The sequence below is a fragment of the Leuciscus leuciscus genome, assembly GCF_965113295.1.
Source record: "Leuciscus leuciscus genome assembly, chromosome: 20".
In the NCBI taxonomy this organism is placed as follows: domain Eukaryota; kingdom Metazoa; phylum Chordata; class Actinopteri; order Cypriniformes; family Leuciscidae; genus Leuciscus; species Leuciscus leuciscus.
This window is the reverse complement of record NC_138744.1, coordinates 31,447,471-31,474,671: the sequence shown is the minus strand read 5'-3', so window position 1 is coordinate 31,474,671 and position 27,201 is coordinate 31,447,471. Positions and strand designations below refer to the sequence as shown.

Below are 27,201 nucleotides of genomic sequence, written 5' to 3'. Positions count from 1 at the left end.
TTCATGCCGTTTATTCATTCATAAACAGAAACCCACGTGAAGAAATTCACGTGAGAAGGAAAAAACTTACTTGTATTCCTCAGCTCGCTCCTCGATATACCCGCACTTCTGAGGGACATTTTCGATTAGTATTATTCCTCACAGCGCTGCAAGACGGTGTAAACAATGATCTAAATAAACGTGTGTGTTTTCTCGAGCTGATGGGGGCGTTCACAGGATTGCCCCAGCCATTTGCGTTTGAATAGCGCGCGCTCTCCGTGGGCGGGGCCGATTATAACGTAATGAGATGAGATGAGCTCGACTGGAATCGCTCTCTTTTAATACAGATTTCACAAGATGAGAATAATTGTTTTTTTATATAAATGACTTCATTTAAAAGAAGAGAATTCAAGCTTCATGCCTGTCTGTCTGTATGTCTGTTTGACTGAGTATTCGCTGAGTTATTGTTAATTTTCGGACGCGTTTCAGAATGGACTTCACTGGCAGAGAGAAGGCAGAACTCGCTTCGTGTTTATTTTTCTTTATTTGGCAAAAAGCACAACACTTTGTTTTTATTGTGAGTATACACAAAAATAATACACATTTAACAGAATCGATTGATGTATGAAACTCCTATGGAAAATCAAAGTCAACAGAGTATTTATGAGTTTCTTTTACACTAATAAAAAAAAAGCGAGCTGGTATCGCCGGCGATACCGTAGACCTCAGGGGGTTAATGATATATTACTGAGACATACAGTAACAACAAAAAAAAAAAAAAAAAATTTTAATTAAAAGTTGAATAAACATACACGCATTATTACTGAGTATACAGCGACCCCGTGTGGTAACCAAGTTCCAAAATTGTTAATATGGCTCATGAAAATGTGGATGCACTTCTATAATAATATAAGTCTCAAGATTTATGGATACAAAGTTGGGTCCAGTTATGGTTATGAAACAATATGCTGTAGCCTATACATTTCTGTGTTTACACTTACATTTAACGACCACAAATCATTCCATCTTTTGTAAACATTTAGTGCTTTTCTGGATTTTTTTAATTTATTTTTTTATATAGGCTATATTATTTCACATTTAGATATTATTTAAGTGTATTATGTAATTTTAATAAGAAGAATAAATCATTATTTTCAGGATTCTTATGCTCATGAGGAACCTGGAAATCAATGTCAGGGAATTTTAAAGTAAATTGTGGTTTCTTAACCAACAACGTCCAAAATCAGTGCAAGTCAATAAATTGTTCTAATTATGCTTAGTGCTAAATTTTTCCTCACAAAATAAAAATGATAGACAGACAGTTGAGCGGAAGTAGTCAGTTTAGTCGCCATGGAAACGGAACTCCTTTCTCTTAACGTTAACAAGTTACAGAGGTCACAAATCTGACAAAGAGGTAAATCGCTGCTAACTTTTCGTAGTGAACTTACTCGTGTCAGTTTTAAATCATTTGTTGTCACAGAATTGTTGTTAACTGCCATTAGCGGAATGTAAGTAATTATAACTTGTTTTCACATGTGTAATAGTAACCTGCAGGCAGCATGTCTTCAGCAGTGGCTCGCGGCTCGAGGACTCCTCTTCTCCCAGACATTCATAATCCACATAAACACAGGAAAACACCAACATCCAAGTAAGTTCTGATTATTAACTTCACTGACCTGACACGTTTTGACTTCCAACGAGATGCAGACTTTTTTTATTATTAAGTTTAGGTCCTTCCGGGAATGGATGAAGGAGAATCCCATCGATCCTGCTGAAGAGAAAACACAGATCCTCACCGAGCACGAGATTGCGCAGTAAGAAGTCATGCTAATGATGCTTTTCTTCTTCTTCTTCTTCTTCTTCTTCTTCTTCTTCTTCTTCTTCTTCTTCTTCTTTTTTTATTAAAGCAACATACATTAAGTACAAATATAAGTAGCCTATTAAACCTTATGCATACAATAGAAAAAAATAACAATAAAAAAAAGCAATATAAAAAAGAAAAGAAAAAGAAAAGGGTGCCATGGGATAATAATATAAACATCAGAATAAAGGTGCATTCAGGTATACAAATATCAAATAAATATTTTGTAAAGCTCACAGATTTTTACATGCCTAAAAATCTTTTACATAGATTTTTAGATGTCTTGACAGCTTTCTTATTCAGATACTCTCTAATACTGTTTACATACAGCCTTACTTCAGTCAACAAACTCATAAAATTGGGTTTCCGATTGGTAAACTTGCATTTATCAATATAAAATTTGGTCAAAAGTATAAGTTAATTAATGAAGTAAAAGCATTTTTCATCTTCTTCAGGATAATCTGTGAAACCAAAGAGTGCATTTTCCCATAAGAGAGAGACTGGTTTTGAACACTGAATATATTCATTAATAAAGTTCTGTACCTTACAACACAGTATAACAGAACAATTACAATGCCAAAATAAATGCAAGGTGGTTCTGTGATAATTATTTCAGAAAGTACAGTTTAAATGTATATCTTTTTTAATTTTTTGTAAATAATGATTAGCTGGATAAAATCGGTGAATGAGTTTAAAAGATATTTCTTTACCTTATTTCTGATATGAAGTAAGAAGTCATGTGTGTTATAAATCAGGGTATCTTCCGTCCATTTCATTTCCTATTTGAAATGAAATAAGCAGAAACGAGAAACGGCGCCTTTATTCGTTTTTTCCAAAAAACGAAAAAACGAGATTTCGGCTTGATTTTTCGTTTTTTAGTTCACGGGCAAAAAACGAATAAATGACTTAAAAATTCGTTTTGCACATGTGGACGGTCATGAGGCGCCCCTGTCAGCCGATTGGTCAAGAAAATCTGAGCATGTGACGTCATCGGTAGTTCCCCAGGTTTATTCAACAAAATAATAGTCCTATGGCTCTGCGTACCGCATATTAAACTGTTCAGGGCAGGTCCTGGGCTTACTTATGTGCAACTTAACGCGTTTCAGAGAAATATTTATATATCAGAAATATTAAATATTAATCTGCACCCAGATGGTTTTATTAGCTGTGCGGAGTTAAATCTGTGTGGTGAAGCACATATGCAGCAGTCATAACTCTTCTTTTAGACAATACGCTCAGTTTTGGACAAGGGGTGGTTATTGCAAATACTGTAATGCAAAACTGCTGATGGTGGTGGGTACCGCGATGATGGTAAATAAAATTGTACTGTAACTGTAGCTAATCATAGCTGCGAGAGCGAGATGATTGACAGGACGATAGCGGAGGAAAAAGCGCAAGATTTTGTTAGTAAAGAAGTGAGTTTGTCTTTGAAAACAACAACAAAAAGTTTTAATAACAGTGTTCATTTTAAAGGGACATTTCCAAATATATTTTATTTATTTGTTAGCCTATGCTGTTGTTATTCTGTCTTAATCGTTTTGTTAATTCAAGTTTAATACTATGCAGGAGTTTTTTATTTTTATTTATTGTAGCCTACTATTTTATTGTGGTTGTGTTTTCATTAAAAAATAACAATGAACCGCATTCGTTTGAAAGGTTAATCCATAGGTCTTTCATTTACTTGTGTTATCTCATCCGTCTTATTCTCCTTGTTAATAACGAATAGGCTAATGTTAATTAAAATTGTTCAAAGAGTGGAGGAAGATGTTGTCAAACATTAAAAAAATCTAAAATAAGCGCTATATGCTGAACGTAGCCTACCCTCGTGCACTGTTCGATTTCCGTGTAGGCTACTTACGGAGCGGGTCCAATTGACAAATTTGGTCAAATTGTTTTTTTTAACCATTTTTTAAAACCGTTTTCTTTTTATAAACAGTGTAGGCCTACTGACTTTTTTTGCATCATTTTTTTTTTTTACGTTTTCATTTTTTCTTATACATTTTATGCTTATAACATCATAACTGAACAATTCAATGTAGCTGTATGAAAATAATGTTGACTTTTCCTAAGTTAACTTTCCCTTTAGTTTCCTATAGACATAGTTCCCTAGTTTCCCTAGTTTCATTCATTTTCTGTATCTTCAACAACATTTTCCTCAATCTCTGAAGCATCCTCTAACTCGGAAACATCTTCATCTGTATCAGTATCATCAAAAACCTGTGAAATTACTTATTTAAATGTCAATTTTTGGGAGCTCATTTTTCCTGCTGTCTATGTCAAAGTCTTGTGCCACACTAAGCAAAATTGTGGGAAAGCTCATTATTCACTCACATGGGAGTGAGAAACAAAACATAACAAAAACATACATCAAATAAATGTTTTTTATTCATTTATTGGCTCTGTAAAGCTGCCTTTGAAAATCATAAAAGGTTAAAAGCTAGGTATTTCAGATATCTTGAATATAGAAATGAGAGCTTATTTGTCTGACAAAGATTTTCATCTGTAATTTGCAATTAATTCTGAACAACGTGATTTAGCTTTTTCAAGTGTGTTTGGATAGGGTTAGATCACTTTTAGACACTTGCACTTTAGAACTGGAGTTGAAGTGCCCTGTCATACAAACACATGTGTCCGTACAGTTGCATTTTAATAGCTGAGGGACAAATTGACCCGGGCGGGAACATCACAAATGTAATAGTAATTTTGTTTGTATGTCAACACACATCAGCATGTAGAAACTTTGCATGCATGATCATGATGATAAATGAAAAAAAGTCACAAAATACCAACAAACAAAGGTTTAATATTATTTCAGGTAGATTGAAAAAATAAATGATGGCTCATTTTTACCATCTGTGGCTGACAAAATATTTTTCTGTATTAAAATAAGTGTGGAAAAGCTCATTTTAGCTTCATAAGGTTGTAAAAAAACAAACAAAATAACAAAATATAACCAAGCAATTTTATTATTTTGGGTCAGTAGCCTACAGTTGCATTAGAGTGTTAAAATGTTTGGGTCAAATTGGCCCGTGAACATCAGGAACGTAGCCTAGGCTACTATCAGTGGCGTATCCAGGACATTTTTACTGGGGTGGCCAAGATGGGACACAAAACTAGAGTGGGGTGGCCATATATACTATAAAGTAATGTTATGTAAACCTTTAAACTCTTATATGTAAGGTGGGAGGAGTTGGATCTAGATTAGAGGAAATAGAGGATTTTAATAATAGTAACAAAGTGCAAACTTTATTTTTAAATAATGGTACTATTTCATAAAATGTAAGATATAGTCACAGGCCTATTTAGGAAATGTGTTTACTATAGTCTGTTATTAATTGCCATAGTGGGGGATATTATTTACTCAATTAACTTGGCCATTAACTTGTCCGAAAATGCATTTGTGTTTATCTGCAAAAAGGTTTACATACACTAGATTGCAGCCTAGGCTACTGTTAATGTAAATATAATGTTAGTGGTTTGTTTTTAAAGTCTACATTAGAGACCTGCGCGGGACGGATTTCTCACTTAATAATTCCTAAAAAGCTGACATCTCAGTTCATCGCCATCTCACAAATCTCTGTTATTATCAATGAAACTGGCAGCATAATTAATCTTTCATATTATCTACACTTTGTTTGATATAATAGATGATTTGCCAGTATGCAGAATTCAGCACTGAACAAAAAGTCCATTTTGAGCGATGAGGGGATTCTATCTTAAATGCATCTGATTGGCCATTGCGTTCAAGAAATCAACACATATGTCTGTGATTGGTTACATTGTTCAACGCTGCAAACATGTTATAAATAGAGACTCTGGCCTGTAAATAGTTTCTATTTTGTTTTAGTTGTTCTTGTTGCTTTTGTGCAACAGATGAATGACAATTTATTTGTTTTTATTTGTTCAATTTATAGATCATTCTATTTTGCGGGAGTCCCGACTCCCGCGAATCGACACACGAGTGCATTACCGCCCGCGCCCGCACTCGGCCATCAGATCTATATTCCCGTGCCGCACTCTGTTGCGTTGGGTCCCGACCATACCTCTCAATCGACTGATTCCAGCGTTTTTATCGTTGTTGTATTGTTGCAACTGTGTGACGTCCTCTTGTTTCACGGACCAGCAGCGCGCGTGCTCTTATCTCATGGGTCATCTGACCTGCATGGCCAAACGTCCGCTGAGCAGAAATCAGCTCTCACAGTCTCAGTACGACCGTTCCTGTGTTAGTTAAAAATGTGAAACTGGCCCTAAATCAGTTGATCAGCTGTCATCACTGATTGACAACATTTCTCGTTTCTTGTGTTGACGAACTTGACCTACCTATCAGATCTGGGGTGGCCGCAGGGGTGGCCAATGAGCTTTCAGGGGTGGCACCGGCCACCCCAGGCCACCCCCTAGAATCGCCATTGGCTACTATAGTAATTTTGTTTGTATAGGCTATGTCAAAACACATCAGCATGTTGAAACTTTGCATGTTCGTCATGATAAATGAGAAAGTCACAAAATATCAAGAAAAAAACCATAGGGTTAACAGTATTTCCAACAACTAGAAAATCTAAGGGTTCTTACTTCTTTCACACCTGCCTCATTTAGTTCTGTTGAATCGCACTAGAGTTCGTTTTCCCCCTTGGTGCGGTTCGCTTGGGCAGGTGTGAATGCAGCAATCGCACTCGGGTGCGCACCAAAAGCGGTACGCTTTCAAACGAACTCTGGAGCGGTTCGTTTGTGGTGAGAACGTGATCCGACCTCGAACAGACCCAACTGCCAAAGAACAGGCTATGATTAGCTACAGTTACAGTGCAATTTTATTTACCATCATCGCGGTACCCACCACCATCAGCAGTTTTGCATTACAGTATTTGCAATAACCACCCCTTGTCCAAAACTGAGCGTATTGTCTAAAAGAAGAGTTATGACGAAAAATCAAGCCAAAATCTCGTTTTTCCGTTTTTTGGAAAAAACGAATAAAGGCGCCGTTTCTCGTTTCTGCTTATTTCATTTCAAATAGGAAATGAAATGGACGGAAGATACCCTGATTGTTATAGAAGCCCATTTCCACCACATAAAAATCATAAAATAATTCAGTAAATCGAAATTAGATCATCGAAATTATGACATACTAAGTTATATTTATGAGACGAAAAGTCGAAATTATGACAATTCACAATTTCACAATTACGACGTATTCACAATTAAGACATAAAAAAGTACTGAAAATGTAATAATTATAACATTAAATTATCTAAATGATTACATAAAATGTCGGAACCTGACAAAGTCTTATGACATAAAAAGTCATATGACATAGAAAGTCATAATTTTTATGACTTAGTATGTCATTATTAGGCTATGACTTTTTGTCATAATTTTTACTTTTATTTCATAGTCATAATCATGGCTATTTATCACGTCATAACTGTATGTTCTCTCTCTCTCTCTCTCTCTCTCTCTCTCTCTCTCTCTCTCTCTCTCTCTCTCTCTCTCTCTCAATTCAATTCAATTCAAAATTGCTTTATTGGCATGACTGTACATGTTACAATATTGCCAAAGCTTGTAAAAGACATCAAAATAATAAAATTTTACAACATAACTTAAATCTAAATGTACTACTTAAATTAATTGTACAAATTAACAGTGTAACAAATTATAATATCTGTAAACATTTTACACCATAGTGTTTTAACATATATACAAATTATAGTATCGGAAACATTTTATACCACAGTGTTTTAACATATACACACACACACATATCACTGAGGGTCACTGTGGTGGACAGTAGGGAAACACACTGAGGTCAGACACACATATTACACACACATTCACCTGCTGTCTCTCAGGCTGTGGCACACACACACGTATCTGGCAGCCAGTGCTGCTGTCTGTCCCTCTCCTAGCAGGATCTTTATCTGATCTACTTCAGTCATGGCTGTAAAGTTCTGTATTACGTTAGTGAGTTTGCTAAAGTAGAGGTCTCTTATTGAACTGTATTTGTGACAGTGGAGGAGGAAGTGCGTCTCTGTCTCGATCTCTCCTGTCCTACAGTGAACACACACCCTCTGCTCTCGGGGTAACCAGCTCTTCCTGTGTCTGCCCGTCTCAATGGCGAGACTGTGTTCACTCAGCCTGCACTTGCTCAGGATCCGTCTCTGCTTTGTGTCTCTCACACTCTGGAGATATTCTTCCAATTCATAATTTGATTTCAGATTTCGATAGAATTGTAATTTACTTTGTGTTTTAGTTTCCTGATCCCAATGTTCCAGATATGTATTTTTAGACTGTTTGGTAATTTGGTTTATTCTGATGTTAGTGTGAGAAGCAGTGCTGGTCTGAGACTGGTTAGGGTTAGTAGGGTTAGTCCGGTTAGTGAGTCTCAGAACCAGCTGACTGAGGAGACTCTTTTCGGGGTTCAGTTCTTGGGTTTGTAGTGCTTTAAAATGTAGCGATTCTGTGGGACTTGATTTTAAATGCATCCAGAATTTGAGGGATCTTTTTTGCATATTAATAATCAATGGGAATCGGCCTAATTCTGCCCTACATGCATTATTGGGTGTTTTCCTTTGTAGTTTTAGAATAATTTTGCAGAATTCAGTATGTAGGGCTTCTGTTGGATGCCTGTCCCATCTAGTGTAGCTCTGATCACTGAGTGGACCCCAAACCTCACTTCCATACAGCGCAATGGGCTGAATTACACTATCGAAGATTTTACACCAGATTGGAATCGGTAATTCAATTCTTTGGAATTTTTTCTTAATTGCGTACAGAGCTCTTCGAGCTTTATCTTTGAGAGCATTCACTGCCATACTGAAACTCCCCGATGCAGTGATGACCAGGCCGAGGTAAGTGTGTGTGTGTGTGTGTGATGACCAGGCCGAGGTAAGTGTACTGCATCGTGTGCTCTAGGGCGGTGCTGCCTAGGCTGAACTGGTATCTGTGTTCCTGACATCTGGGCTTCTTCTGAAAGACCATAATATTGGTCTTGGTGAGGTTGACTGCCAGGGCCCAGTTCTGGCAGTAGTTCTCCAGCAGGTCCAGGTGCTGCTGTAGTCCCTGTGCAGTGGGTGATAGCAGCACCAGGTCGTCTGCGTACAGTAAGAGCTTGATGCTCCTGTCCTGTAGAGTGAGTCCAGGGCCTGTAGACTGTTCCAGCTGCACCGCTAGTTCATTAATGTAGATGTTGAACAGCGTTGGACTCAGGCTACAGCCCTGCCGCACTCCCCTTTTCTGGGTGAAGAATTCTGTGTGTTTGTTGCCAATTCGTATTGCACATTTGTTGTTCGAATACATTGATTTTATAGTGTCATAAACTTTACCCCCTACACCACTTTGTAAAAGTTTATAATATAATCCGTTGTGCCAAATAGAATCAAATGCTTTTTTGAAATCGACAAAGCATGCAAATATTTTTCCGTTTTTGGTCTGTTTTACGTGTTTATTGATTAGGGTGTGTAGGGTGTAAATGTGGTCAGTAGTTCTGTGATTTGGAACGAAGCCAATCTGACTCGAGCTCAGGACATTGTGTTCGTTAAGGAAGCTTACAATTCTATTGTTTAAAATACTGCTAAATAACTTCCCCAGATTACTGCTCACACAAATGCCTCTGAAATTATTAGGGTCCAATTTATCTCCACTCTTATGAATTGGGGTAATAAGTCCTTGGCTCCAGATGTCAGGAAAACAGCCTGAAGTAAGTACAATGTTGAACAGTTTGAGCACGGCCGCCTGCAGCTCAGGTGTGCTGTGTTTCAGCATCTCTCCTAGAATGCTGTCAGGACCACAAGATTTCTTTCCTTTTTGGCTTTTGAGTTTGTTTGTCAATTCTTCATGTGTAATTGGGAAGTCAAGTGGATTTTGATTATTTTTAATTGTCTCTTCAAGAGTTTGTAGATTTTGTTTGATCAGATTATAGTTATCATTAAGTTGGTTTGATGGGATTTCTTTATATAAGTTTTCAAAATGATTTGTCCAAATTTCTCCATCTTGTATTGGTAGGTCTTGTGGTTTTGTTGTGCTCAGATTGTTCCACATATCCCAGAACTGATTCTGATTTATTGAATGCTCTAATTCTTCTATACTTTTGGTCAGATGGTGTTGCTTTTTCACTCTAATTGTGTCTTTATATATTTTTAGTTTAGAAAAGTATTCAGTTCTTATCTCAGTGTTGTTTGGTTCTTTATGTTTCAGATTTGATAATTTCCTAAGTTGTTTTCTTAATGTTTTGCATTCTGAGTCAAACCATTTTTCCTCTTTTGGAGTATTTTTTGTGTATTTTTTGCCTTTCTTTTTCAATTCACTTTTATGTGCTGCTTTTTTAAATATGTAATTTATTTCGTTTGTAGCCGAATTAACACCATCTTTAGTTGTTTTGAATTTCTTATTAATAAATGTATTTATTCGATTTTTTAGTTCTTCAGAGCTGAGGGCTTGCACAAATTTGTCTGCGCTGTCTGGAGCCCATCTGTATCTCTGCTGGACCGGATACATTTGGCAGGTTTCCGGTCTGTTTTGTTCTGGTGTGTGATGTGTTTTTATATAGATGTTAGTTTGGTTATGGTCAGAAAGCGGAGTTTGCTGTTTGACAGTGAATGCATTGAAGGAGGAAGGGTCCATGTCAGTGATGGCATAGTCAACTACACTAGCTCCAAGACCTGAACAACACGTGAACCTCCCTAAAGAGTCCCCTCTGATCCGGCCATTCAGTATGTACAGGCCTGAAGCTCGGCAGAGCTGCACCAACTCTCTACCGCTTTTATTTACTGTTTGATCAAGGTTGTTTCTCGGTGGAAGTTTTCTTGTGAGACTCGGGGGATTTTGGCCAAAGACATATTCATTGCCCTTTGGATCTGTGACATCAGGTTCAGATCCAGTTCTGGCATTAAAGTCTCCACACAGCAGCACGTTTCCCTGGGCCTGGAAACGGCTGATTTCTGTGTGGATGTTGTTGAGGTATTCCTCATCATGGTAAGGGGACTCCGCTGGGGGAATGTAGATGGCACAGAGATATGTGTCTGTAGCTGAAATGCCAATTTGGTTTAATTTTAACCAGCAATGAAATTTCCCAACTGTAATGGTGGAAATGTGTTTGGCCAGATCCTCCCTGTACCACACCAGGATTCCTCCTGAGTCTCGTCCACGATGGACTGTACTTATCTTGACTGAGGGCACAATTACTTCATAATAGCCTGAGGGACAGTAGGTGAGCGCATCATTTCGACACCAGGTTTCAGTGAGGATTATGATATCAACATCTTCTATATTTTTTAGAAATTCAGGGTCTGTGCTTTTAGAACCAAATGTTGAAGAGTGAAGACCCTGAATATTCCAGCAACTTATTTGAAATGAACGCATTTGTATTCTAAAAGAAAAACCTATTTGGTGAGACAGAGAGAAGATAAGGTGAAGCTACATGTGAAAACATACATGTGAAACATTTTACATTAGTGCACTTTTTTTTCTTTCTTTTTTTTTTTTTTCTCAGTAGAGCACTGTGTGTGTTCTTATCTGTTCAGGAGCTGGTTACACAGTGTGTGCAGCATCTCTCGGATCTGGCTCAGTTCGCTGCCAGGTGTGGAGCTGGAGGTGGTGGGTGGAGCGGGGGGCCGGGCTAAAGCTTCAGCGTAGCTCTGTGCTCTCGGATGGAGGGGTTTATCCGGGTGTGGGGGGTTTCTTGGTTTCTTCTTGCTAATGGGGACTTGATGGCCAGCAGGTGGATGTGGGGTTGGTGACTGCAGGTTTACAGGTGTGTAGTGAGCCATAGGTGGGTGTGGATGTGGTGGATGATGTGAGAAGCTCGTCCAGTCGACGTCTCTCCTCGCCGGGGTCAGGGGGTTGTGTCTGGGCATGTAGGGGTGATTCCTCGCTGGGGTCGGGGGGTTGTGTCTGGGCATGAAGTGGTGAATGGGCCGGTAGTGTTCTGGAGTCGGAAGCAGATGTCTTGGTGATGATGGGGTGCGGCCCAGGGCAGCATCTTTAAGGGTCCTTGCAAAAATGCGCACTGCATCTCTGTGCAGGTGGAGTCCATCGTACAGGTGTTGGAGGCCGATGTGGTGGTGGTGGACCAGGTGCACGTTTGGCAGTGCAGAGCATCTACGGGAGATTTCAGTGTTGATGTTGTGGATGATGTGTGGTGGTGTGTCATGTCGTGGGAGAAGTGTGGAGATAATGATCCGGGATTCTGGGAACTTTTTGCTGGTGATTTCTGCCATTTTTCTGACCGCATCAGCAGTGTTGTTGCGCAGCGAGTGAAGGTCATTGGTCCCAGTGTGGATTATGATACATGAGGGGTGTCCTGTGAAGTCTCTGATGATCTGGAGGGCGTGGCCAGTTGTGCTGCATCGTTTTGCAGAGACTTTCTGATGTGGGAAGAGTTTCTGTGGATCCAAGAACTTCCCATTAGAGTCCATGAGGAGGAGAACATCTGGATCAGGTTCTGGAGGGTGGGCGGGGGAGGGTTGTGTTTCAGCAGGTGTCTGTGTGTGTGTGGCAGGCTCGCTGTCTGTGTTTGTGTAGTCTGTAGTAGGAGCTGTACTGTGGTGAAGTGTGTTGTCTTCTGTGTTTTTCTGGAACTGCTCTCTCATTTCTTGCAGCTGTCTGGAGAAGTTCTCTTCTTTTCTCTCGTTGTCCTCCTCTAGCTTGCATATCTGTGCGCGGAGAGTCTGGTTTTCTCCTTGCAGTTCTCTGAGAGCTCTGTGGAGTTCAGTGATGGAGGAGTTGGTGTCTGTCTTCAGCTGCCTGAGCTCATCTTTGAGCTCTTGGATGGAGATGTTTGTGTTGCGTGTGTCTGAGAGTTTAACTTGAGTGTGTTCTCTGAATTCAGTGAAGTCCAGTTCCAGCAAAGCTAAACTGTCTCTCAGTCGACGGTCCGATGATGAAGGTGAAAGAATCGCTGGGCCTTCCTCCTCAGAGTCTGTGCTGTTTGCATGAGGCTCGTCTCTCTCCTCCTCTACTCTGGCCTTCAGCAGGGGGAAGATCTCCTCGAATGAGTTCAGGCTTGCCTCATTGCCTTGCAGAAGGAAGGTGCCTTTGGTATAGTAGGTTATGGTGAGGATTGGGTTGTCTGTGTCCAGCATTTCATCTTTGCATATAGTTAATCTCCCACCTCGACCGATTCCTTCTTTAAAAATGTTCTTGAATTCCTCACAGATGGCTGATTTCCATGCATTTATCAAGGTGGTGTAGATGATAAGGTTGATCTTGATTCTTCTCCCATTGAGTTGAATGTAGTCAGCATACAGAAGATCAGGGTTGTCTCTGAGAGTTTTTTCTTTGTGTTTTTTTCTGGCCTGTACACTTCTGCACTTCTCTGGGTAAAGCACCTCCCTGCACTCTGTCTGCGCTGGGGTTGCCATGGTGATCGGGCTGGGCACTGAGCCAAAGCTGCAGCTAACTTAGCTTTTAGCTTGTAATGAGAGATTTTACCAGAATAAAGTCAAGATATACAGTTTTTGTTAAAGGTTTTTGCCAGATAAAGCTCATCTCTCCGTTTAGTAGCTGAAGATCAAAAATTGTGTAAAGTTTTTCAGCTGTAGTTCCTTTAAAAAAGCCTTTCACGTTTTGGAGGGAAAACTCCAGTAAGCTGTTAGAGTGGTGATCCAGTAGCCAGATGCTAATCCACAGGTTCAAGTCTTCTTTCTTTTATTAAAATGTATTTTCTAGTAAAAAAAATCTGTATTTACCCGAATCCAAGTTGTTCCTCTGTTGTTTGTTCTTGTTTGTTGTCGTTATCTCACTCTCTGTCTCACTTTTTGGCTCAATCTTTTATAATTTTTCAGGAGCTCATTTTTAGAGTGGCTGATCTCTCTCTCTCTCTCTCTCTCTCTCTCTCTCTGTCTCTCTCTATGCATCATTTTATATTCATAGCAAGATAAAAATCGTAATTTTTAACAGCAACCAAATTTTTACATTTAGCACCAAACAACCCTTCACGCTATATTCACATATCCCAATGCAATCAGTATTATTATAACCCACACTCACAATCATTTTAATAAAGTGTTTTTATATAACTTTTTAAACTGTTTAATGTTTGTACAATGTTTTAACACCGGCTCCAAACCATTCCACAACCTCACCCCACAAAACATGATGCACATACTTTTTAGAGTTGTTCTTATTTTAAGCTTTTTAAAGTTTAATTCTTCTCTCATGCTATACCCACCCCTGCCCTGTTTAGTTTCAATAAAACATTTTTTTGTAAATTTCCCTCATTTTTTGTAAATATTCATTAATGATTTCACGTTTGCCGTATCTCTTCAGATTCAGGAAGCCTTTGCGTCAGAATGTGTGTGTGGTGGTGCTGCGCGAGGGCTTTCACCGCTCGTTTGCGGAGCTATTTGCGCTTCTGCAGCGCTGGAAGGAAGCGGAGAAACATCCACACAAACTACAGACAATACAACACCACCTCATCCGGGCTGAGACCGCAGAAAGAGCCGGTAATTACGTATCATTAGGTTGAGTTGTAACTGTTTTGTAATATAGATTTCTAAATTTAATAATAAAAAATGGAAACATCTTTGCAAACATAACCTATATTTGAGTGGTCATTCTGAATTTATATTTATTGTCAATATTTTTAAATGTAGCCTGTTTCTTTGATTATGTGATTTGATTGTTCAGTCACTGTAATTCATTTAATGTACAAATTAATGTGATGCATAATTTTAAAGAGGCATTAAATTTAGGGGTAATAAATGACATTAAAGGCTTATTCAATCAGATGTAGGCCTACTTTATATAGGCCTATTCTAAAAAATTTTAAAAATCTGATGACAGCTGGGAGTTTACTCAATCTTCTTAACTTTAAAACAGTACAACTAAACAGTATGTAACAGTTGTTACTTTTGCTAAAATATCATATTAGATATCCTCTTGAGCATGCTTATATCTAAATATATATCATCAGTAAATGTACATTGGCTCTCTTCCCCTATAAAATATGGATATTTTCTGAAATCATCTGCATCTCTGTCTTTCCTGCTCTAGGACAGTATGCAGAGGTGTATGAGGACCATGTGTTTTTGGCCAGGTTTTTCTCTGAGCCGGAGGACGAATGGCTGAAGCATCATTTCTTTCAGCTGGCTCTCCATTCAGCTTGCAAATTCAAAATGGACTCTGGCAAAAGAGAGGCTGAGGCCAACTTACACATGGGCCAAGTGTATTTAGAGAAGGGTAACACACAACAGTCCTTCAATATATGGCAGTCAAGTCACCTTTATTTATATAGCGCTTTTTACAATGCAGATTGTTTCAAAGCAGCTTTACAGTGATAACAGGAAATTAATGCAACAAAGATTGTTTTGGCTGTACAGCAGCTCTAGAAGAAAGTGATTGTCCAGTTTAAGTAAGTTCAGTGATGATTCATTTCTGTTGTAAAAATCATTACTTGTTAATTTAGGGGCCGTTTACACGACACCGTTTTTAACTGAAAACAGAAAACTTTTAATGCGTTCTGGCTGTTCATTTACACGACAAAGGTGTTTTTATGGCCTTAGAATGCAAACTTTAAAAAATGTTTCAAAGTGCAAGTTCTATCTATCTGTCTGTCTGTCTGTCTGTCTGTCTGTCTGTCTGTCTGTCTGTCTGTCTATCTATCTATCTATCTATCTATCTGTCTGTCTGTCTGTCTGTCTGTCTGTCTGTCTGTCTGTCCACAAGGACTAAAATAAGCAAGTTTTATTTTTTATATAAAATAAAAAAATATTTGGGGATTGTTATAAACAACCCAAATTGTTATGAACATAATATTACAAGTCACACTGCAAACAAATCTTTCTGATCCTAAGATAGACTAAATATAGTTTCTTATGTCTTTCTTTTGATTGTGGAGAGAAAAACAGAAGAAAAAGAGAGGAAATGCTAGGCATAAAAAAAATGACTGACGATTCTCAAATGCTTTACTGATTAATTGTATCATGCTGTGCATGTGTGTTGCAGGTCAGCTTGAGCCGGCACGAGAGCATTATGAGGCCCTCTACCACCTGACCATGGGCCGGGCATGGCAGGACACCAGCGGGCGCATGCATCACTCACGCTCGTGTGAGGAGCTTCAGAGGGTGTATACACTGCTGGCACAGACACTGCTTCAGGACCAACACTATGCAGACGCCATTAAGATGTTCAACAAGGCCTATGAGATGGCTAAAGAGTGTATGCACACCCACTTCACTCCTCCTTCTGAATGTTCATAATTAGCGATTCCTTATAAAATTAGAATGACGTGTTTTATATAAAAAGTTTGGCCAGTTGTGCAGTCCAGAATAACGTTGGGGCAGCAACACTAATTTCCACTTCAACCAACAATACAGTCACTTCAGAACTCCAGCAATAAAAGCACATGTCCCTTAAAGCACAGTTGACTCACTCACACCCTTTGTTTCGATTCCTGCTGACTTCTAGCGGGAGACCGAGGATCAGAAGGAGAGGCAGCCTATCGACTGGGCCTGGCTTATCAGAGCACAGGAGACCAGAAGACTGCTAAACAGGTCCGTATAGACTACAGCACTCACAAACTCTGTTTGTTCATTCTGAATTATTTGATCTTTGAGGTTTTTGTTGCTTGTGTCAGCTTTTTAGCGTGTGTATTGAGATCTCCACAGCTCTTGAAAATACAGACAGCCTGGGAAGAGCATTTGAAGCCATTGCCAAATCTCTGGAGAGGTAGATGCACACACTTTCATATGTAGTCATATATACACAATCACACAATGCAAGTACTGTATACATAGAATGGGATTAAATTTGCAGTGGATAAAAGTCGAATGCAGAAATGTAAATGGTATAATGTGAAACTTCCTAAATGAAGAATGTGATAGAGCAGACAATTAGATATGTGGACTTTTATGATTATATTTCATGACCAGGCCTCATTTACACTGCAGGTCTTGATGCCCAATTCCGATTAGATGACTAACCAGCTTACATCTTCTTTTAAAAGTAACTCAACTCTGATTTCTGCATTTACACTATATAACAACCCAAGGTAGATGCACCGACCTGGAAAAGCTTAGGCTGAAAAGGAAGTAAAAATGGCGTGATTTGCAATGGATGTAGATAATACAAGCTTTGTATTTGCTGATCTTTAAAGGTCAGCAAAACATTGGGTTGAGACTTTGTCCTCCATTGTGTTTTTTGCCCATGTCGCTTTTTCAATGACGTACAGTATGACTCGCATTGACAGAGGAATATTTAAAAAGATTTTTTTACATCTTATAAGATTTTCAAAATGTGTTAGACCACAAACATGAGGACAAAAAATCCTAGATTTAAGCTTTTTGCTCCTATAGTGTGTGATTTTTGAACAGACACAAACAGATTTTCAACCAGAGTCTCGACTGTGAACACAGGAAATCTCGCGAAATCTCGCGAGACTTCAGAATAAGCATGGCGGATGATATGCAGGAAGAAATTGCGATGATAGTGTTTGGAATGATTTTCACCGAAAATTTACGTGAAAAAACCCATTGTTCCCACCATTATATATAACCTTTTATACAGAAATATATTAATTCTTTATTGTCTTTATTTATTCTTTATTGGACTTATTGTCTCTTTAGAAAAAGTTATTTAATCCCTCTATAGAACCTTACTGAACCCCCCACACATCAGGATTTCTGATCGTAAGTATTAAACATGTTGAATATTTACGATTTGCGATCGGGGCGGCTCCGACGTTCTTCCGAGCAGGTTCGGACACTCTTAACACACATCACACCAAGTGAAAATCTGATTAGCTAATCTGTTGAACCATCAAGATAATCGGGAAATAGCTAGGATTCTCGGAAGGGGGGAAATCGGCCCAAAATCAGCCCGATTATCTTTTGGTGTGTACCCAGCATTACATGCCAGACGCACGTGTCCGATTCATATCAAATTTATTTCCACATATGAATGAGGCCTGAAACCATGTGCTTTTTTTCTGCTTACACATTCTCAGGTCATTTCTGATCTGTGCCATAATGGGAGGAAAAAAAATCTGAATTGTGTCACTTGAACAATGTAATGAAAATGCGGCCTTACAACGTGTCCTAACTACACGCGACACGCGATAAAATGTATCTTTTCTATGTTAATCAGAATTTTTGTCCTAACCAGCCACGACGGCAACACGCGACGATTCTATTTTAGAAACGGTTTCTATTCCTGCGACATCGCGGAGAACAGAAAGTATGATAATCTCAGGTAGGCTACTGTTTATATGCTTTATTTAATGTTAAAAGCGCCTGTGTGAGTTTTAATATAATTTTTGTGTCTTTTATAGCCGTACTGAAAACAACAATTCACCTCAGATCTTCAGAATAAATAAAAGTGAACAAGAACGTTCAAACTGTCAACTCATTGTTAACAGACAAGTGTATTCTGACAACGATTGTTTCAGTAACTAAAAGTTTTAATAGTGTTAAAATGATGTAATATTCATGAATTTGATTTTGTACTTATCCATTTTGTTGAGAGTGCCGCGTACAGACATGCATGTACTGTAGTTAGGTGTTATATCCAGATTCACTGCTGCATGCCCCAGTCAACATATCTATCTTATCCAAAATAATGTCCATCATATTATATTTAAATAAATAAATATTATTAACTAAAAAAAAATTTTGTTTTGTTTTTTTGCCTGATTTAAACTTTGAGATCAATACCCCTGGCCAGTGAATTGTTCTGGTAGTGCTCAGTTTTTTTTGTTTTTTTTTATTTCAAAACAGTCTTAACATTCTCTAAACTATAAGTGTCACAACTATTTGCTTGAAGATCAGAACGTAGTATTGAATGTAGTAACTCACCCAAAACATTTAATTCATGCTTCAAAACCTATTTATTGTGTCAATAAATTGGCCAATGGCACCAAAATAAAAAGTGTTTTTGTCATCGCCTGAGCCATGGAAATATTTGTTATGCAAATTTCATGGGGTTTTTTCCTACTTTTTTGTTGACACTAACTGCTTTCTATACAATACAAGAATGTCAGTTTTGTCTGTGTTTCACACTGAGAATTTTAAATACAGATTCAGACAGTAGGTACAAATTGATTGAGAAAAGTCAATACTGTTGTACACAAAAAGAAATTGAACATTTGTATTTATACAGTACATTTATTTTTGCATCAATGTGTTACATGTAAACTGAAAATTCTCAGTTGCTTGTTAATTTTTACATGCTCTATTGCTTATTTCTCTAACACATACAGTACATATCTTCTTACACATTATCCTATTGTTCTTCCTTGACAATAATTTTCAGTGTACATGTAACACATTTCTACAAAAATAAATGTAATGTAAAAATACAAATGTATTTGTATCTAAAATGTAAATGTATCTGCTGCTGTTCAGAGTTGTTATGTCCCTCCTTGTTCAAAAATGGTGTTGATTGTGCTGTCAGCAAAATCCATGTATATATGCGACTTACGAATGAGGAGAGCAATAGAAGCAATCAAACGAACAATAGAGCAGTAATATGCATGTGCTGTGACCAGTCCCAGTTAGTCTAACACAGGACACGTAGCAAGGTGTTTTTTTTTTAAATTTTTTTTTTTATTAATAGACATTGGAGTGCAGTTCCTGAGATGCCCTTTGTCTTGAGGATTGATAGGAGGATCTGATGGTTAACTGTGTGAAACGCAGCAGACAGATCCAGCAGGATGAGAACTGAGGATTTAGAAGCTGCTCTTCCCAGTCTCAGAGCTTCAGTAACCGAGAGCAGGGCAGTCTCAGTTGAGTGACCGCTTTTGAAACCAGACTGGTTGTTGTTCAGGAGGTTGTTCTGTGTGAGAAAGATAGAGACTTTGTTGAAGACGACTCGTTCAAGTGTTTTAGCTATGAATGGAAGAAGGGATACCGGTCTGTAATTTTCTAGACAAGTGCAAAGTGCCCGTGTAAAATCAGTTTTTGTGTGTGTTTTTAGTAATTGTTGGTTTGGTGTGTTTGAGTGCTCATTGTGTTCAATTGCACAGCAAAAGTTCAGTGACATTTTTATTTGTGCATGGTAGAAAGCACACAGTGAACTCCGAGAAAACGCTATGCTTGAGCAAACAGTTTGTGAATAGGCTACTGAAAATGATGCCCGTGAAAGAGACTGTGAACGCATTGAATAGGATATGTTTAGTTGGTGAATAGCATAGGCTACTATTACACAGTAGCGATAACGTTAAGCGCACCAGAAGGAAATAAAATATTCAGAAGTAAACAGCATAGCTGACTTACAGATGCAGTTAACATCCACAAATGAATAAGCGCGTCGATTCAGGGAGCAGTGCAAAGTGCCCGTGTGTTTTTAGTAATTGTTGGTTTGGTATATTTGAGTGCTCATTGTTACAATTACACAGCAAAAGTTCAGTGACATTTTTATTTGTGCATGGTAGAAAGCACATACTGATACTGACATAATGACATACAATAAATGTGGAAAATTGAACTACACGATTCGAGCTCCGCTGCTTTCTTTGACCCTCTCTGTCTCTGGTCCTGGGCTGTGCTCACTGTGTGTGAGAGGGGGAGGGGCCAGCTGTGCTCACTCAGTGTGTGTGTGAGAGGGGGAGGGGCCAGCTGTGCTCACTCAGTGTGTGTGTGAGAGGGGGAGTGGCCAGCGGCTAGAGCGGCAAAAGCCAGTGTGTGCTTCTTTTACCGATATATATTTAACTATATAATTTGCATTTCTAATCCAAACAACGTCAAACTTGGCACTGCACTTACTCATGCCCGTAGTAAGACACCTGCCAATTTTTAAATCCATCTGACAAACGGTTCGAGTGATATGTGAATAACACACACACACACACACAGACAGAAAGACGTTCCCGTAATTTATAGATAGTTATAATATACAGAAGTAAACAGCGTAGGTCATTCAGCCAGCAGCCATGTCACCCTGTAGCCCAAGACTGGTTGCCCACTGAAGCTAAGCAGGGCTGAGCCTGGTTAGAACCTGGATGGGAGGCCTCCTGAGAAAACCAGGTTGCTGCTGGAAGAGGTGTTAGTGAGGCCAGCAGGGGGTGCTCACCCTGTGGTCTGTGTGGGTCCTAATGCCCCAGTATAGTGATGGGGACACTATACTGCCAAAAGAGCATCGTCCTTCGGATGAGACGTAAAACCGAGGTCCTGACTCTCTGTGGTCATTAAAAATCCCAGGATGTCTTTCGAAAGAGTAGGGGTGTAACCCCGGCATCCTGGCCAAATTTGCCCAGTGGCCTCTGTCCATCATGGCCTCCTAATCATCCTCATATACTGATTGGCTTCATCACTAGCCCCGTTTACATGTAGCATTGCATTCCGATTATAACCAGTTTAAAAGTCCAATCAGAATGAAAATGTTCCATGTCAACACCTCAATCGGAATAAAAATGCTCAAACCGATTGAAAATTCAGTCGGATTGAAGGGGGTGGAATAAACCTTTTCATGAACCGATCAAACGAAAGATTACACCATGTAAACGAGCTGATCCGATTACTTTGAGTGTACGTCTTTCTGCGCATGCCTGGTTTTGCGCCAGATAATTCTGTCAGCTAACATAATGCCTTCTGTTTGTGATTCGATGTGGATTCTGATCACCTTATAAGGTAATATTTATACCCGATGCAAAAAAAACGATGCACGCTAACCATTACCATAGTAAACATGGTAAATATGAACGCTTGAAGAAATCAGACAAATCATATAAGTTATCATAATCCTGTTTTTATTTGATCTGTCAGTAGCCTATGTCTCGGACTATCCTCTTTTTCTTTGACTGAAAATCTGTATCCTTCTGGGAGAGAGTGCTAAAGCTCCTCAGGTCATATTTTTGGTGGCATATTTGTAGAAATGATAATTCTTTCTAAATGTGATGTAATTATGTCCTGTAGGCTACCAAATAAACAGAAACAGACGCGACTGAATAAGCAAACGGTCGCTCTTGTTTTGCGATCACGCTGTTTCCAGTGATTTCTTTCTGATCAGTTTTCTGATAAAACTTCCATTTTGTTGGTGAAATTATGAGTTTGTGTGACGTTGTTCCAGAGAGGCGTGTTACGGGCGTGTTTTAGTGAAGCGCTGTGGAGCTTCTGGCCCGACAGTGGAAACGCAGCAGATTTTGGGCACGGTTAGCCTGGCCCGACAGTGGAAACGCGGTTAATGCCTACAACTAACGCGACGATTAAGTGATGCACCATCTTGACAGGATTGAAAACGTGGGAAATAATGAGCTTCCAGATCCAGCAGACAAGCTGTGTGCGCATGTCACAAAATGATTTCGATTGAAAGCGTCAGCACATGTAAACACCAGATCGGTTTAGATAACATCCCATGTAAACAGTCAACCGGAATCCGTCAATCAGAACAATCTCAATCAGAATAGCAAAAAAGTGTGCATGTAAACGGGGCTACTGTCTCCTCTCCACCAGTAAGCTGGTGTGTGGTGGGCGTTCTGGCGCAATATGGCTGCCGTCGCATCATCCAAGTGGATGCTGCACATTGGTGGTGGTTGAGGAGATTCCCCCCTTCTATGTAAAGCGTTTTGAGTACCGAGAAAAGCGCTATATAAAAAATGTAATGAATTATTATTATTATTATTATTGTAGGTGACTTACAGATTCAGTTAACATCCACAAATGAATAAGCGCGACGATTCAGGGAGCAGGCTACACAGTGAACTCCGAAAAAATGCTACGCTTGAGCAAACAGTTTGAATAATATTCTGAAGTAAACAGTGTAGCTGACTGAGTGTTTATGTCACAATGTTTATTTTTAAACCACAAACCTTCTTGGGGCTGAGATATGCGAATAACAGACATACAGACACACTGACTGACAGACAGACAGACGTTTCTGTAATTTATAGATAGATGTGCTGGATTTAGATTGGGTTTCTTAAGCAGTGGGGTTATCCGAGCCTGCTGAAATGCTGTGGGAAAAGTACCAGTGTGAAGAGAGGTGTTGATGAAGTGAATGAGTGTGGGTACAACTGAAGAAGAAATGGCTTGAAGGAGATGAGGGGGGATAGGATCAAGCGGATGATTAAAAAAGGATGAGTTTTGAGACTTCTGCTTCCGAGAGCGGAGAGAAGGAGGGGAGAATGTGTGTGTTTACTGTTAAGATGTGTGTGTCAAATGTGGCGTGAAAGAATTGGCCGCTGATGGTGGTTTTCAGAGGTGGGAGTAAGTCACACATGTGCAAGTCACAAGCAAGTCTCAAGTCTTTAACCTTCAAGTCTCAAGCAAGTCCAAGTCAATTTTGTGAAAAGCAAGTCAAGTCAAGTCACTGCTTTATGTCAAGCAAGTCAAGTCAAGTCATAGCTTGGGTCACAAGTCACTGGCAAGTCATACAAACGTTTGATGATTTCACTGAATTTATATATTAAAATAAGTTAAAACTACAGAAGTTGTGGACCATGGTTTTATTTGCAACATTTTTTTTAAATATGCATTTCCACATACAGCTGAGTGGTTACTACAATAAAAAAAATAAAAATAAAAATAAAAAAATCAAACTACATAGCCTAAAATTTAAATGTAACTGAAATTAGGCCAACATTAAAGCATGAAAAAATAAATATGCCTCAAACATTGCAGAAGACCATTAAAATGTATTAAACAATTCACAATTCAAGTATAATGGTTCCTATGCCACCAAATGGCATTCTTCAAACTGGCATCCCCTTTATACAAGTTATATATTTTTAATTATGAAGTTAAAACCGCCAATAGGTGGCGCCAAATCACCGTCTTAATGTACGAGTCATACAAGCATTCATTCAACTGATTTGTTTAAAACGGCAGATTCGTTCTGGAACTAAGCAACTATAGGTCACTGAATCACAAATACGCATAACTCTTTCTGTGGCTCGTTTGGAACTATTGTCATTGGAGGAATAGAGCAAAAACAGAGAATATTTGGAATATTATGTCTAAAATGTCACATCACAATATTCACTCTTTGTTTACTGAACTGTTTTATAAAATCATTATCACATTTGCAATCGAGCCAATATTCTGGAAATATTTTTTAATATCATATGTTATAGGCTAAATGGCTAATTATAAAAATAACTCATACTAGGGCAATTTTTCCACCACATTTTGAATTTTGGGTGCATATTAATTCTGCTGGCATTTTGCCCCCAACCCCCTGATAACATCTAACCCTGCTTTAAGAGAAACATAAAACACACAAAACATTAACAGTTTTGAATGTTGTTTTTCGTCATTGGAAAGAACGACATATTTGGCTTTAAAGCATGATTTGAAAGAAATGTGGCAAATGTTATACAAAACATATGCCATTATCATTTGAATATTGACAACATTAAGCTACATTTGAAAACATAATTGTGTATAAAGAGGCATGCTGTTTTGACCAATATTCTCTCTAGATTTAACGATAGTCAAATTAACTATAACAAACAGGTTAAACAAGCCATAGCTTACTTTTAGACGTGGTGAATAAAGTTCGACTGTTCGAGGTTGTGATGGTCGTCCGATATCCCTTGCCAGTTATTATGCGTACAGCAAATCATCTTGTATGAATATGGTCAATTTTAGTGTTTATATCCAAAAAGAAACGATGCTGGGAGATGTTATTGTATTTAGCGCGCTCACCGTGATGTATGTTTTTCCTGTGCTTGTGCAGCGTCACGCAATCGCGCAGAATCTGATGACTGGCGTCAATGGTTCCGTTGCTTTCATTTTGTTCATCAATTGATGTTGCGATGATTTATATAAAAATGTATATCAAGTCATTCTCGAGTCATACAGTTCAAGTCAAGTCAAGTCTCGAGTCATTGGATCTCAAGTCAAAGTCAAGTCGAGTCATTTTCTTAATTTAGTCAAGCAAGTCTCAAGTCCTTAAATTTGCGACTCGAGTCTGACTCGAGTCAAGTCATGTGACTCGAGTCCCCCATCTCTGGTGGTTTTATTTATGAAGAATGTTGCAAAGTCGTCAGCTGTTAGGTTTGATGGAGGAGGAGGAGGAGGAGGGTTTAAGAAGAGAGGAGAAGGTTTTGAAAAGCATGCGAGAATCAGAGGAATTGTTCATTTTGTTGTGGTAGTAAGTAATTTTAGCAGTAGAGACATTAGCAGAGAAGGAACAGAGGAGGGATTGAAAGCAGAATTTAGAATGAGAAAGTGCCTATGCTTTTGACTGCTAGTATATATAAGGAATGGACTTTAGCCAGAAGGTGGCAGTATAACAGTGATAAACAGTAATAAAACTGTATGTAACTGCATGGTGAATGTAAATATGTGGGTTTAATTGATTGACTTGTTAGTCACTGGTATTTAGTCAATTAAAAACGGTTAATGGTACTTGGACCCTAATAATTGCTGCTTGCAGCTATATGTTCTTGCTTGCTGAATGTGTATATCTATAAATCTACAATGACTAATCGGCCCCCTTTTCTTTCTATGACTTAAAGGTACAATATGTAACAATTTTGCATTAAAATATCCCCAAATCTCATTGCCAGTGTTATATATTTTGTTAAGTTGATTACTTACAATATCCCAAATGTTTCCAACTATTTTTAAATCGTGAGAAAATTGCGATTTTAACCAAGGAAACGGGGCGTTAGAGCAGGGGGGAGCTGGGAGTCGCCAGTCAATTGCGTCATATCCGCGTTACCCCCGGTTTCCGCTCGTACTGCGTGGAGTCCTGGACAAATGCGGAAGTTGTAGTTGTAGCGTCTATCAAGCAACAAACGTTAGCTTGTTTCGTGCTGTCATTATGGAACACAATTATTCTTTACCGATTGCAGCTGGTTCTGTCAACAAAGCATCCTTAATTTGATATTTTCCACATGTAGCATTCGGTAATAGTTATGTTTATGTAAGGAATTTGTGTTTAACATTAGTTTATTGACATTGTTTATCTGGTGTTTATGGCAATGTAAATAAATATAGCATGTGTTATACATAACACACGTAATACTGCGCCGCGTTATCACAACAATGAATTCGACATATACAGTAACATCTATGATAACCAATATAGTATTAAACCATACTTTTCTTGCAGTTCATTCATTTTAATGAAATAAAAGTGTGATGAGGTTGAAGAGCCAGGAAGGAAGAAGACAGGGGTCGACGTGACTGGGGCTCGTACTTTATTAAAATAAAACAAAACAAACAAAAGTCGTGCACAACGCGCATTCACTGTGGCAACCGCGACGGCACAAAACAGTTAAAAAATGAGAGCTCGGATCCACCGGTTTTCTTCCTCTGCGTCCAATTTTCTCTCCAGTCTCTTTCTCGTTCCAGCGCGCGGCTTATAAGCGGTCTCTCCACGCCGATCACTGCAATAAGACACAGGTGTTCGTCATTTGCACTTGACCTACTTGGACGCTCGTCTCGTTTCTCTCTCTCTCTCCCGTTTCAGACCGCGCTGAACCACGTCCCCCTCGCCACAAAAAGCATGTAATTAAACGCAACATTTATAAAAATAGAACTTAGCCTCATCCATGAACATGATTTTTTGATTCCTGTCTGACTGATTTACATCCACAGTGGAATTTAAAACGACAGTTCCCATCATTCCACGCTCCTTCACATCGTCATCAAGCTACGCCGTTGTTGTTGTTGTTTGGAATGTAGCGCCCTCTAGCGGCAAAAAATCTTGCATATTGTACCTTTAAGTGTGTTTGTATGTTCCAGTGAAGGCAAACTAACAGAAGCAACAGAATATTTGGAGAAGTTTGCTGAGATTTCTCTAAACAGCAAACAGGACAGAAACCTCGAGAAAGCCTGCATGTGTCTAGGAACCATCCTCAACTCTAGAGTAAGACAGAAGCTTGGCTTGATAACTTCAACTAAGAAATTTTGCAATTGCTTAAATCTACATATGAGTTAAGAAGTCATAAACACTGCTCTAAAACCTAGTGAGCTGCCTATCTAGACAGAAGTGTTTGTAGTGTGTCGAGATCTATAGTATTCGTATAACAAGTGTTTGTCTGTGCTTATTTGTTTACATAGAAGCAGTATGATGGAGCTTGTGTTCATTTTGAACGTGCATATGAGATTGCATGTAATCTGGCATCAGTGCCCAAGCTGCAGAAGGCTCAGGTGTGTGCGGGCAGTGCCCGTGCACTTGGCATGATGCAGACGTATCACATGATCATAGAGAATCCTGGACGCCAGAACATCCAGAAAATCATCAGCTGGAAGGAGAGAAGAGAGGATAACTTCAGTGCTGCTTCATGTGAGTGGACGGTCAACTGAACGGTTCAGCTGAATTCTCTGCCATATTGGAGGTTTCTGAATTGCTTTCGTGTGTCAGATAATGCACAAACTCACACTCTTCTTTTCTTAACAGAGAGCAAGAAATGCCGACGGTGAGCAGTGGACAGACAAGATGGAGGGGAAATGTTTATTTGAAGGCTGAATAAAGAATTGTTATCTGTT

The 27,201-nt window shown here is 38.9% G+C and overlaps 1 protein-coding gene and 1 long non-coding RNA gene across 3 annotated transcripts in view; one reads left to right on the top strand and one right to left on the bottom strand.

Annotated features, from left to right (window-relative positions):
- The window catches only part of LOC309484291, a 68,575-nt gene extending 66,912 nt beyond the window's left edge, over positions 1-1,663 (bottom strand). Inside the window, exon 1 of the long non-coding RNA XR_014200826.1 lies at positions 1,528-1,663. This is a non-coding gene — a long non-coding RNA (uncharacterized lncRNA). The remainder of the gene's footprint in view (positions 1-1,527) is intronic.
- ttc29 (tetratricopeptide repeat domain 29) lies at positions 1,519-27,201 on the top strand. 2 transcript variants are annotated; one of them, XM_082150420.1, is made up of 10 exons: positions 1,519-1,627; positions 1,710-1,793; positions 14,096-14,271; positions 14,822-15,007; positions 15,773-15,985; positions 16,235-16,320; positions 16,404-16,495; positions 26,455-26,578; positions 26,773-26,998; positions 27,113-27,201. In XM_082150420.1, coding segments are annotated over exons 1-10 (1,278 nt in total). In that variant the 5' UTR covers positions 1,519-1,538; the 3' UTR covers positions 27,115-27,201. The 2 variants fall into 2 exon arrangements, with proteins under 2 accessions (XP_082006546.1, XP_082006547.1); XM_082150421.1 differs by having other exon boundaries at positions 1,534-1,627; positions 1,705-1,793.

What these genes read in the sequence shown, in the direction of transcription:
- ttc29 (XM_082150420.1), top strand. Translation starts at nt 1,539, where the DNA reads ATGTCTTCAGCAGTGGCTCGCGGCTCGAGGACTCCTCTTCTCCCAGAC. An exon ending in ACCAGAAGACTGCTAAACAG is followed by an intron (nt 16,321 to 16,403) that starts GTCCGTATAGAC and finishes TGCTTGTGTCAG; the next exon opens with CTTTTTAGCGTGTGTATTGA. An exon ending in GAACCATCCTCAACTCTAGA is followed by an intron (nt 26,579 to 26,772) that starts GTAAGACAGAAG and finishes TTGTTTACATAG; the next exon opens with AAGCAGTATGATGGAGCTTG.